This window comes from Phodopus roborovskii, unplaced genomic scaffold (assembly GCF_943737965.1).
Source record: "Phodopus roborovskii unplaced genomic scaffold, PHOROB, whole genome shotgun sequence".
NCBI lineage: Eukaryota > Metazoa > Chordata > Mammalia > Rodentia > Cricetidae > Phodopus > Phodopus roborovskii.
Window position 1 is genome coordinate 8,406,643 of NW_026126469.1, and position 13,494 is coordinate 8,420,136.

At 43.6% G+C, this 13,494-nt stretch overlaps 1 protein-coding gene across 3 annotated transcripts in view; it reads right to left on the minus strand.

The window, feature by feature from the left end:
• Positions 1-13,494, minus strand: part of Etv5 (ETS variant transcription factor 5) — a 61,213-nt gene that overhangs the window by 20,637 nt on the left and 27,082 nt on the right. For all 3 annotated transcript variants that reach the window (XM_051191204.1, XM_051191206.1, XM_051191205.1), the window contains 3 exons: positions 12,662-12,791; positions 11,476-11,763; positions 370-629 (listed from right to left, as the gene is read on the minus strand). In XM_051191204.1, the coding sequence (XP_051047161.1) occupies positions 370-629; positions 11,476-11,763; positions 12,662-12,791 (678 nt within the window). The remainder of the gene's footprint in view (positions 1-369; positions 630-11,475; positions 11,764-12,661; positions 12,792-13,494) is intronic.

A 13,494-nucleotide genomic window follows, 5' to 3' on the forward strand; every position in this document is an offset into this window, starting at 1 on the left:
TGCACTGAAAACAAAGGCATAAAACTAAAACAGCACAAATTGTGTTCTTTGTATCCAGTGCATACTTGGGTGGTGCCCTACACAAGTGTGTCCCAACAATCGTCAGGCTTGATTCAGAGGTGTATTTTATACACTTCTGAATACCATTAACTAATCCATTAAAGTCTTTCAGGGCAGTTTGTTGTTGTTGTTTGTTTTCTTGTGCTACTGGGCACAGAATGCAGGATATTGTATTCTATATATTGAGCTACACCCCCAACCACAAATCTTACCCAATTCTTACCCACAAAGCACTGCAGACATCGGACTTAATACTGATCGAAAGTTCAATGTGAGAACACAGAAGCCAATATAATGAGTTATGCTAACCTGAATCGGCGCAGTAGTCTCGGGGCTCCTGCTTAATTCCCATTGGTGACTGGAACCCATGTGCTGGGGGACCAGGCATCCCTGGGACCCCATGTTCATAGAGTGGGTCGTGGTATTCCTGCTTGAATCCCTGAAGGGGTGTGGGAGCTGCGGGGACAATAGGCTCTGACATCTGACGGTGGTAGCTGGGGCGATTATCTCCAGGGACTCCTGACTGAGGAGGGAAGGGGTGGCAGGGTTCCGACAGCTGTCGTTGAAATCTGGAAGAAGGGAAAAGTTAGATTGGTTAATACAAAATGAATACTTATTATGATTCAGCACTGGGTATTGGCCACAACATTTGGTTTAAAAAGACAATAGATGTAAAAACCGTTGTCCATTATTAGAGAGAGAGTGTGTGTGTGTGTGGGTGTGTACATGTGGCATGGCACACATGAGAAGGTGGGAGAGTCACTCTGGCGTCATTCTCTTTCTGCCTTTACATAAGTTCAGAAGATTGAACTCTGGGTATGTTGGGCTTATACAGCAAGCACCTTTAATGGCTGAACCATCTCACTGGCCCATGAGTTAATTCTGAAAAGAATCAATGACTTACTTGGTATGGATGCACACCATAAAACTACCATAACTACAATAAGAAATGAAAAGCTGATTGGTAGATCGAAGGAACACAATAAAAACACAATAAAAAAAAATCAAGAACTGTCAAGAATATTGCAAAATATAGTTTTAGTTCTTAGCTGTTAAATTAAGCATTTCAAATTTACAATTCTAAAATACATTTCATATAGATAAGACATTTTATACTATGAAGTTGAAATAATATATACACACAATTTTGGGGTGAGAGAAACCTTTTTTTAAGTTATATTAACACCAGAAACCATCAAGATAAACATGAACACAAAAACAAAAGGAAACCATGAAAGTGGGATTGGAGAAAAATTATCTGTACCAGCCAGAAAGTGCCAGAAGCAAGATCAGGAGTGAAACTGGGAACACAGTAAAGTTGAGACTTTTATTTTGTTTACATGTGAGCAGCACTTGGGATGACTCCAGATCCTCCTGCCCCAGCCTTCTGAGGGCTGGGATTACAGGTGAGCATCCGCATAGCTTTCAAAAAATTTACTGAAGATCAGTATCCCAGTGTGGTGCTTGAAGGAGAATGGTCCTCAAGGGCTCATGTATTTGAATGCTTAGTCAGCAGGGAGCAGCACTATTTGAAGGCTTAAGAGGATTAGAAAGTATGGCCTTGTTGGAGAAAGTGTATCACTGCGGTGGGCTCTGGTTTCCAAAGCCCATGCTAAAACTAAGCCCAGAGTCTCTCCTAAGCATCAGAAACAGGATGAAGCTCTCATCTACTTCACCAGCTTGCTACCACCATGCTCCCCCACCACAATGATAATGGGCTCTAAAACTGTAAGTGAGCTCCCAATTAAACGCTTTGCTTTATTAAGAGTTGCCCTGGTCATGTTGCCTCTTTACAACAATGTAACAGTGAGTGAATAAGACAGTGAGTGAGATGAACAGGAAAATAGTAATGAAGTACTAATGGCCATAAATAAAAAGTTTATTAGTGATCATAAAAGGGGGGCAGAAGGCTTAGAGCACTCCATGCTCTTCCAGAAGACTCAAATTGAGTTTCTGAACCCAGCTGAGCGTTCTCAACTGCTAACTGCAACTCCTGAAGACTGGAAACCCTTTTCTGGCCTCTATCCTGCACCCACAGATAAGAAGAGAAAGGGAGAGGAGGGGAAGGGAAAGGAGAGAAAACAAAACACAAAGTTGGGGTAGTGAGATGTTTCAATGGGAAAGGCACTTACCACTGGGGTCTGGCACAAGAAGTGAACTGAGTTTCATGACTTGTCCTCTGACCACACACTCTCACAGAGATAAATAAATAAATATAATAAACATTTTTTAACTAAAGACAAAAATCACCTTGGGGTTAGACTAACCAAGGAAGTGAGAAAGCTGTACTATGAAAAATTTATAATATTGAATGAAGAGGATGAGAGACCCCCGCCCGGTCACATGGGTCAGTAGGATTAATATTGTGAAAATGGCCATCCTAGCAACAAAAACAATTTACAGATTCAAAGAAACTACCATAAAAATTCAAACTTTTAAATTTTTCAGAAATTGAAAAAAAAATTAAAATTTAGAGGGAAACAATAAAAACCCAAACAGCCAAACAGTCCCGAACAATACAAACACCATGGGAGCTATCATCACCTCTTATTTCAAGTCAGATATCCCATAAGAACTAAAAAGAGCATACTAGATAATAACAGCAGACACATTTATCAATGGAATAGAATCAAGGACCCATTAAGTTCACACTCCTGTAGCCACCTGATTTTTGACAAGGATGGAAAACACTGCAGATAGAAGAAAAGAAGACATCTCCAACCAAAAAAAAAGGTGCTGGTCAAACTAGGTAGCTACAAATAGAATGAAATGTCACCTTTCCCTCTCACCCTGCACACAAATCAACTCCACATGGACCCAAGATCTCAATGCCAGACCCCAATCTGCCAACTTCCAGAAGACAAAAAGTAGGGTGTACACTTCAGGATACAGCCTTAGGTAAGGGCTTTCTAAATAGGATTCAAACTATCCAGGAAGTAAGACCTTCACACATGACTCCATGAAATTCAAGTTTCTGTACTTCAGGAAGCTGTTAACGACTCAAGGTCACCTAAATCGGGAGAGGGTGACTTTGCTAAGTTATGTCTAACAAAGGATTAGTACTTAGAATATAGAAAGAATTAAAAACTAAACTAAAACTAATCACTAAGAAAAAAATGATCACATTAAAACATGGGCTAGAAGAAGAAACACATGTGGCTAAGAAAGATTTTCAAAATTGCTGGCCACCCTTAGCCTTATGAAATGCAAACTTAACTAAACTACTTTGAGATTCCATCTTACTCCGGTCAGAATTGTTAAGATTAAGAAAACAAAAGCCATGGTTTTGTTAATAGATTTAGCCAAACAACTGGGTTAAGATTTGAATCAATCTGTGTCAACAGGTGGCTAACAGATTTCTAGCCCATCAAGACTTAAACCCTTAACCTTAGAGATCGAGAGATCAGAGCAGGACAGGATCTGACTCCTGGGTGAGTTTTTACTGTCCCCCCTGCAAGCACTGTAAAAGTCACCACATTTTAACATGTCCGAGAGCAACTTTGCACGTGCATGCTCTTTTCTGTCCCACACACAAAAGCACTCTCATTTGCCAGGCCGACCCTGTCAACGGGCCCCACCAGGGTGAAGTCCGGTAGGTGCAGGTGCTCTCTTGTCACCAGCACAAACCTGAGCTAGGTTGCTGTCTTTAAGGAACCCATTCAAGGGTCTCCAAACAAGCACATATTTGCAACCCGGGCTTGCCCTTGAAATTTCAAATTAAGGCATCAGCTAGGGGCCCAAAACCTGAATGGGGGCCTTTCGGAAAAGCACAAAGATACTTCGGAGGCTTTATTCACATTCGCTCCCCAAACCCCTTGTTACTTGGAAGAAACAGCAGCAGGGACAGCCCCTCTCAGGTTCTCTTCTTTTGCCCCTTCTGCCACCATGTTACCACCTTCAAAGGTGACCCCCACAGGTCCGTTCCCCTGATGGCTCCAAGATGGCGGCACCACTCAGTTCTGTAACCAGAGCCTTAGCAGCTGGCGGGACCCATGGTCCTGTTTCCGCTTAGTCCTCATCTTCTCACCTTCCAGATTGTAACTCTAGAGCTGGCCTGGGTTGGCCGCCTCAGGAAAAGACGCTTTCATGAGCCCTAGCCAGAATGCTCCCCCATCCCCCATCCCCGACCCCCCCCCCCCCGCAGCCGAGTCCTAGGATTCATGAAGCCAGGGCCTGGACAGATTTCAAAGACGGCAGTCTTTCACCCGCATTGCTCCTCATTGCAAGTTTCAAGAATGGGGGGTGGAAAAGGATTCCAGGGGTAGGTCACAAGACCGACATATCCGGGGAAAAAGAATGGCTCAGAGCTTGCAGCTGTAATTGCTATTTGCAGAGATTAATAAAGTAATTCAGTACTCATCCTCAAAATATATCCTGTGAACTTTACTCACTGGCCTTCACCTGAACCTCAACCCCCTCTCAGTGCTCATCGATCTTTTTGAAGCATCTAAGAATGCATTGTCCACCAAAACAGCCACGACCAAGACACTCTTGGGATCATCCCCAAAGCAGTGGCAGCCCAATCGGACCAGTCTCTCTTCCTTCCACCCGACCTGTGACCCCAATTCGGCTCATGAATGCCGAGCTCACATACGGTGAGCAAAGGGAGACAGACTACTGAGCAAGGCTTCTGAGTGCCAGTTTATTTAAAGGACAAATTATTTATTTATTTGTCAAATTTATATAGCGCCTTTCCTCTCAAGAGCACGCCCACGCCACCAACATTTGGTTTACGTTATGAAAACTGTTAGATTCTTTTTCTGCATTTCCTTTTTGGTCTCAGCTGCCAACACACAGAGTAAACACAATGGTAACAGAAATAAAAGGGGGAAAAGGTGCAGATTCAACGCAGAGGACTTAGTGTCAATGATTGGCAGGTAAAACAGTTCAGAGGTCACCTCAGAAATGGTATTTAAGGTTCAACAAGAATCACACCATACACTTAAATCTCACTGTTAACGGCAACGAGAATGTGATGGAAAAACAGAAACAGCAGAGGCAAATGAGAGCCTGGCTGTGAGGTCAGAACAAGCTGAGCTGGAAGTCAGCTCTACCACTAGCTCCCCTCGTGACTTCAGTCAACTTATGTAACAGCTGAGCCTTCATTTTCTCATCAGCGGAGTAAGGAAGACCAGGACACCTGCCCCAAAGGCCTGTTGTCAGAATTACGTAAGATAATGCATATAACTGGACTTGGTACACTATGTCCTTCAGTCTCCCAGCTAAAGTCACAAGCTATGCAAATACAAAGACCTCATGGGGGATCAGGTGGCCACAGACACAGATCAAAGTAAGGCCCATGAGTTGTGCATGATAGCCAGTCCCCTTGAGACAGAATGTTGGGTTTTATTCTTGACTGGCTCGTTTATGCCAACCTGAGAAGAAAGCTAAGGCACACTCGGGCATGCTGCAAGGACACCATCAGTTGGGACAGTATCCATGCACAAGCGTAACTCATAGTCACAGGACAGGGTGAAAGACTCCACAATGTAAAAACTATAAAAATACAGTCTCTCTGCTTGTGGCATCTGCATTCTAGCTAAGAATCTTTTTTGTAAAAAGTATACCTATGGAAGTAAGTTATATTTTTTAAAAAGTATTATGATGTGTGATGTGGGTGTATATGATGGGGTAGGGTCATGGAAGCAGAGGGCAGAGGGCAGCCTTCAGGACCCATTCCCCTCCTTCCTACCTTTCCATCAGCTTCCAGGGATCTAGGCTCAGGTCGTCAGACTGTGCAGCATCTCATTCGCCCCAAAGCAATGTTTAAGAAGTAAAACTCAGAGCCAGTGAAACAGCTCAGAAGTAAAGATTGCTGCCAAGCCTGACCATCTAAGGATGTTCCCCAGGACCACAAGGTGGAGAGGGTGGAGAGGTCCCACTTGGTCAGTTCCCAGGCTCCGGGCTTAGAGCCAGGCCCGGTGATAGAGCCTGTGAAATCAAAGCACGTGGGAAGAACTGCCCAATGTCCAGCACACCTCACCCCCCAAGCACCAGAATTGGGATTCAACTCCAGGTCTCTCAGCCTGGAACTCCAGAGCTACAGGCCGACAGTTTTTTTTTTCTCAAAGATACATTTTAATATTTTACATGCGTGTGTGTCTGTGTGTGTAGGTGCCCTTGAAGGCCATAAGAGGGCATCAGAACTCTGGCCCTTGGTAAGAGCAGCAAGCACTCTCAAGCATAAAGCTATTTTACCTGCCTCACCTAAACTTCCCACAGCTGCTTTTCAACACTGTTAGTGGCATCTAGATAAAAATCACACTAGTCCACGCACCAAAAAATCCATTTTTAGAAACCAAGAAAGGAAAAAAAAAAAAACTTTAAAAGTTTAAGACTAAAAGCTATGATAGCAAACACTTATACATCACAAACTATAACTTAGGCAATGTATCTAAGGGAGGGCTTGTGTAAAAAAATAAGGACTAATATAGCTGACTGTCTAAATGAGGGCACACGTGCATAGAACAGAACCAAACAGACCAGAAAGAGTGAAACTAAGTAAGATAAACAACACTTGACTGGAGGCCAGATGTTTTTCCCAAGAAGTCGGCAGTGTCTGCCAAGGCTTCAAAATTCTAAATAAAAACAACAATGACCGAAATTCTGGTTTTTAGAAGTTATGGACAACTCTGTGCTAGTTAATTTTAAAACACATAAATGGGTAAATTCCTTAAATTTTTATTAAACTAAGAGATTTAAAGCAAAACTCTTATAATAAAAGATGAAAATACTTTTTAAGTATTTCCCACCCAATTTCAAGAATAAGTTACTAGTAAATTCTTCAAACAACTTCAAAAACTAATTCAGATTTTACATTGATTATTCCAAATATAAAGATATCTTCTACTCATTTGGTCAGCACAACTTCAATGCTAAACCTAACAGAGTCCCTATATGAATGAAAAACCACCTTATTTCTATCACAAATTAGACACAGAGGTGCTAAACACAAATGAGAAGGCAAGTTCAGCAACTGCAGATGACTGACTACAAAGTCAGGCAAGGGCTCAGCTGTTAAACAGCCTGACAACTTGAGTTGATCCCTGGAATTCCAGTGGAAGGTGAACCCCGCAGTGGAAGGCATCTGACCTCCATATATATGCTGTGTTACACAAGCACAGAAACACAAACATTAAAAAAAAAAAGAAAAAAAGATAAATTTGGTTTGTTACAGAATGCAAGGATGGTTTCATATAAATCAGTGTAATGTACAATATTAAAGGAGAAAATAATTTGATCATTTTAACAGAGACAAAAGCATTAAAAGCATTGTCTAACAATTTTTTTTTCGTATGTTTGTTTTTTCGAGACAGGGTTTCTCTGTATTGCTTTGGAGCCTGCCTGGAACTAACTCTGTAGATCAGACTGGACTCAAACTCACAAAGATCCACCTGCCTCTGCCTCCTGAGTGCTGGGATTAAAGGCTAGCACCACCAAAATTTCGACTCTGATTCACGTGAACTTTTTATGAGGGGTGGAAGGAAATTTCCTTTAGCTTGACAAAAGCTAACAACAACAAAAAAAGAATAATCAACAGTGGAATGCTGGAAACCCTCTACTCCAACTGTTAGGAGACAGCTATTCAGTTAGTTAAAGAAGGTTTCATTAAGAATCCAAGAAACACAACAAAACAAAATGTCTGATGCTGGAGCATGCCTTTAATCCATGCACTCTGGAGGCAGCAGGTAGGCAGATCTGTGAGTTTCAGGACAGTCAAGGCTATACAGAGAAATCCCCCTGTCTCAAAAACAAAACAACAAAGAATCCAAAAAACTTGGTTTTAGTCCCCAGAGTGAACCCCTGCTGCCATACACAGCGTGCTATTAGGCAGACATGTGGCAAGGACATGCAAGTTCTACACCCCAGACTGAGTTACACATGCGACTCAGTCAATCCTTTCCCGTAACCACACAAGATCTGAAGGGCCATGGTGAATGGCAGTCTGCCAGGGATGGACTCCAAGAGGAAGTAAATCTTATAATTTATCAAGCACCATAGTCTTCTATGAAATCAGTTTGAGAAAACAACTCAATCCAGGCTTTAGGCCTGGATTACACAGCTCACACAGCAGGACACTGCTGTCAGCAAGGATAGCCCGGTCCTGTCCTCTCTCAACACGGCTACGCTGCACCAACATGGCTGACCTCCTAGGTAGCACAGATGGTGACTGAACACCTTATTACAGATGAGCTTTTGCACTACTCAAAAGCAATTTTGTTTTGTTTTCTTCCTACTACTTCCTTTCTTAAGTTTTGTCTTATCTTGACAGCATGTATTTCAAAATTCTTAGATGGAGCATTTTTTGTTCAGTGAAGTCTCTTCAGTTAAATTGTGGGGCTTTCTTCAAGTTGAGATACAATGAAAAATTATACAAGGAAAGACCAAAAAAAGCCCAGGAAGCCACACTCTGGGCAGAATATGCATACAGCTTCCATGTTCTCGGCACTTACGACCATCAAGATTGGTCTGGCTTCAAGGAACAGAAATGGAAATATGCTGGAGCTCGCCAAATACATGATGATCCCCTCCCACACCATGTGGGAGGAAACACCAACGTAAATCACAGCTTTCAAATACAGCATCTATCTTCTAAAAATAGACTGAACTGGGAATTACACAAAACATTAAGAATATACTTTGACTGTATTATGTTTCAGTTGTTTAAAGCATGAGCACAGGGAATGACCAACGCTATCAACAAACTTACTGGGGGCAATTAAGATGCAGCTTATGGACGGACTTATCACCTGGACAGATCAGGCACATCAAACAAAACAAAGGCATCTTGTCCTATGGACTTTGACGAGATAAAGCAGGAACTCCAAAGACACTGCCATTTAAGAGATGAACAAAGTTCAAGGACGAAAAGGGTCTCACCGAGGTCACTCAGCTTTTAGTGGATCCTTGCAACTAAAAAACAACCAGAAGCAAAGCAAATGGCATTTCATGCTTTTCTTTTTCACTGAAAAATTAAAGCAGCAGCAGTGACAGCAGCAACAGAATTCTGCTTTGGTCACAGAGCAAACAAAAGTCTACACTTGTCAAAGGCTAGGCTGCGGTGAGGTAGGAGAGAGCATTCTCCATGTTATATCAAAGTGTTATGGTAACATATGAAAACCGTGGCCAAGATGCACCAACTCAGTGTCAGGGATGGAACAAGGAACCTGCTTCTGTGTGTGCCTGCATGCACATGCACACACAAGGAGGGTGACACAGAAGGTCAACTTCAGGTGTTGTTCCTCAGGTTCTGTTCATCCCTCACCCCCCAACCCCGAGGCAGAGTATCTGACCGGATCTGGACCTGGACCTCACCTAGCAGGCTACACTGGCTGTCCAGCAAGCCGGAGGGATCGGCTTGTCACGGCCTCCCAGCAGGAGGATCAAAAGCAGGAATGACCATCCCTGGCTTTTTCACATGGGGTCTGATTCCAACTCAGGTGGTTGGTTGTGCCTTCCCAGCAAGCACTTTCAGACTGAGCCATCCTTCCCTGCTAGAATCGGCACGGTTACCTCCACCTCCTCGTTCTGAGAGCATCCTGCATACCCTCAGCTTCACTGCTCTAGAGAGGCTCAGCGCTCCAGAGTGGCTCTCATTCTGTTGCTTTAGGAACCTACACATCACTTCACCTTTCACCCCAGTTTCCTAGAGCCTCTGTCACTTCGATGAAGCGTTCTTGCTTTAGAACCACCGTTACTATAGGCAAAGGGTAAAAAGCAGGAAGTTCAAGGCAGTCAGGCCACTTCACAAAAGACTCATCGTGGAAAAGAAATGTCTGTGTGCTTTTCCTCTGGGACCTGAGGGCACAGAGTCACAAATCCGGCAGACTTAACCTTTCTTAAGGGTGGGCAGCTAGGAGACTACGCTCCAACCAACACTCTGGCTTCTCAGTCAGCCATTGTGACAACAACAGTTCCAGTGATATTTCTCCCTCAGCTCTGTGATCAATTCGCATCAGCTTTCACGTTGCTCAGGATAAGAAACTAGGGCTGAGAGGGAAGTGCTAAGCAAACAGATTTAACAAGGCAATTTCCATTTGCCTACATTTGCTGGACATTTCAAATACCAAACAGATTCATCACAACCTCCATCCCGTGGCATTAAAAACTCCTGCAGGAAATCAGTGGTATGCTGTGTAAAAACACAACACCCAAACCAGTAAAATAAAAATGGCAAAAGCCCACCCACTTTTGACCCAAAAATCCATTTTCCACAAGAACACCAATCTCTTGAAAAAGAACAAGGCTGTGAATACATGACAATTGACAACGCCTCTCTGTGGCAACAGAAGTTCATGAGGCAGCATGTCTGCCATATCACACATCTTACCCCTTCCCCAAACTGGTGATGACCTCTGGGGGCCTACGCAGCACAAATGCTTACCCAGGCCTCTTGGCTTGAACGTGGGAGTGGCCATCAAGCAGCTCAGAGTCCAACAGACACTGGGTTCAACTAGGCTCAGAAACGACCCCCTCTACACCTAACCTTCTCAGTGCCTCTGACCCCGCCCACACAGTAGAGAAGATGAATAGTGGTCTCCATCCTGCAGTCCTTGGTAATACTACTGATTAGTCATTATGTTACTCATTATCCAACACAGATGAAAAACATCTCACACACAGTAAGTCTACAACCAGCCAAATTTGTAGACTTCCACAAACAGCAGTTCTCAACCTTTGGGTCACGACCCCTTGGGGGGGGTGATAAATGATCCTTTCATAGGGGTTTGTTTACCAGATATTTACATTATGATTCCTAACAACAGTATAATTAGTTATGAAGTAGCAACAAAAATAATCTTATGGTTGGGGTCACTGTATTAAAGGGTCGTAGCATTAGGAAGTTTGACAGCCTCTACCACAGACAATTAACTTAGAAAGCCAGATTTTCTTTTTTATCTTTATTTTTGATGAATGAAGGACTCTAGACAAATTTCCCCTAATGTTTCAACTGTTAGAAATATAAAAACTACCTAGAGGGAAACCAGGAAATTTGTACCCCAAAAGCAGATGTTATCACTAACGTATTTATTGCAGAAATATGCTAAAATCTGATAATGCCTCCTGTAACTCAGAATTTCCCCAGGATGCAAACAGAATGGTAATAAGGTAATTAAGAGTAGCATAAACTAAAGTTCAGTAGAGGTCAACTGATTGTGCATCCTGGGTAAGCCGCCCTTCTTCATGGCTGGAAGCTGGTGGACAAGCTTTCTGAGGGTGCTGCAATCCTATAACCCATTCCGAGTACCTGGGAACAGGATGGTAAATAACCAGTCTATACCCATAGTGCATCAGTAGTCTAACTCACATGTCTCAGGCAACTTTAGAGGTACCTGGCAAACATGACTGTTTCTCCCCAATGAGGAAAGGAACTCCTGAGGAAGGGAATCAAGGAAAGTCCATAGTAGTACCCACCTCTGTTCTGACGGATACTGGCTTTCAGGCATCATCTTTGGCATTTGCAGGGGCTGATGTGGTGGCCGGGGGACCGCAAATGTTTGTTGCTGTGATCCAGGTTCTGGAAGTGAGTGAGGGGTGGGGGCAGGACCCACCCCTTGAACTGGGCCAGCTCCAGGGGCAAGAGCTGAGGTGGGCAGAGTTGCCTGAGGTGGGGGAAACAGGGGATTCTGATGGGTGGGTGACAAAGGAGTGGTGGGAGGGGTTAATGGCTTGAACCCAGAGGGAGGCTTCCTATCGTAGGCACTGTGAAAAGAAAGAGAAGCAACCATTGAGCTGCCGTGGAGCATTTGCATGGTAACCAGGTCCAGCAGAGCACCAGTTTGCAGCCCATTGTTGCCAGGAAATGACATCATTAACATAGTTAAATTGCTCCAGCCCTCGGGGAATATTTGTACCTCTGAAATGTGACAAGTACACTGCGTCAAAGACTTGTTTAACACTTCTAGTGATTTTTCTCCAAGATAATTTTAGCCTCTGCTTCCGGTTTCCTTTTTCCCTCCTTCTAAAAGAATTCTCTGTGGATGTGTGTGCAGGGGTGGATGGTGAGGCTGGGAGTTTATGGGCCTTCTCTGGTCCCCTCTTCAAAATATTCCAGGGGTCCCAGGAATTGGTGGTCAGAATCTTTGTGGAAGGTGTCAGTACTTGAATTAAACAAGCCTTCCCTGGTTCCAGGCAGATCTGTATTTACCCTTTAAGCGCAAAGAACGATTAAAATTAAAGCCTCATTCCTGGGACCTGGATAGTCTTAAGTAAAGGGCAAAAGTGTGGGGGCTTTTTAGTTTATTCTGATTTGAAGATTATTTCCTTGGTGCTTAAAGTTCACATTAACATATGATAGACAGGAAGAAATGTATATTGCCTGCCTCACAGATCAAATGGCCCAGGATTCCAGGTTCTTTCCCTAGCTGGCCTTGGTTCCCTGTGGAGCCACAACACTCAAATGAAGGTTGTGCTTTTCATGCATAGCATATAATGGCCCTAGCAGATCAGGCTACACCTAGGCAAGGCAGGCAAGCTCTGCCCTGGGGCATGCTAGGTAATACCTGGAACTCTACTCACAGAGCCTTTCTGTGCAGCTCTCCATCCCACCCTCCCCAACCAGCCACACCCTATCTTCCCTCCCCCCACCTCCAACACTTACCAATAGTTGTAGAGGCACTTTTCTCCATAGTTAGCACCAAGAGCCTGTTCATGGCTACAGGATGACAACTCAGAGGAGGGGCTATGCAGCTCCCGTTTGATCTTGGTGGGAGGTGGAGCATGAAGCACCACTGAAATGAGAGGAATGAGGGAGGGAGAGAGAGGACCACATTCAGTAAATCAGGATCTGCAAATGGCCAGTGCTGACTGTTCCTGAAATTCAAGGTCAAAGGACATGGCCACACCCAGATGTAACCTTTTGTCAAAAGACAATTAGAGTTCCTCAGCAGGGCAAGGCAGTGCACAACAGCAGTGTCTCCTCAGGGTAACTCTGTGGCTAGTGATACATAGTGAGACTTCTCAAAAGACTGACAATCAGAAACTATGACCAGATAGTTTAAATGAGCAACCCTCAATCTTATTTCTTTAGTCATGGGTCTTGTTTACCAGTTTCTGAAGTCCTTAAAGACCCTAGAGGCGGTGAAGAAGAAGGCACCAAGAATTCCATCAAAAAAAAGAGAAAACAGTCAAAACTGTGGTGCTAGCCATTACACGCGAGCTCTTCAAAGGCTTTAAATGGCTGAGGCAATGCATTTCTTCCTTCCTTCCTTCCTTTCTCTCAGACAGGGTTTTTCTCTGTGGAACCCTGGCTGTCCTGGAACTTACTCTGCAGACCAAGCTGGCCTCAAATTCAGAGATCTGCCTGAGTGCTGGGATTATAGGCATGTGCCACCACCACCACCTGGCTGTAATATATTTCCTATTCAGAATCATCTTTTCAAATTAAATATGATTTTTTGGAAGTTTTTTTCAAGTAATTAAATACTAGTTCTG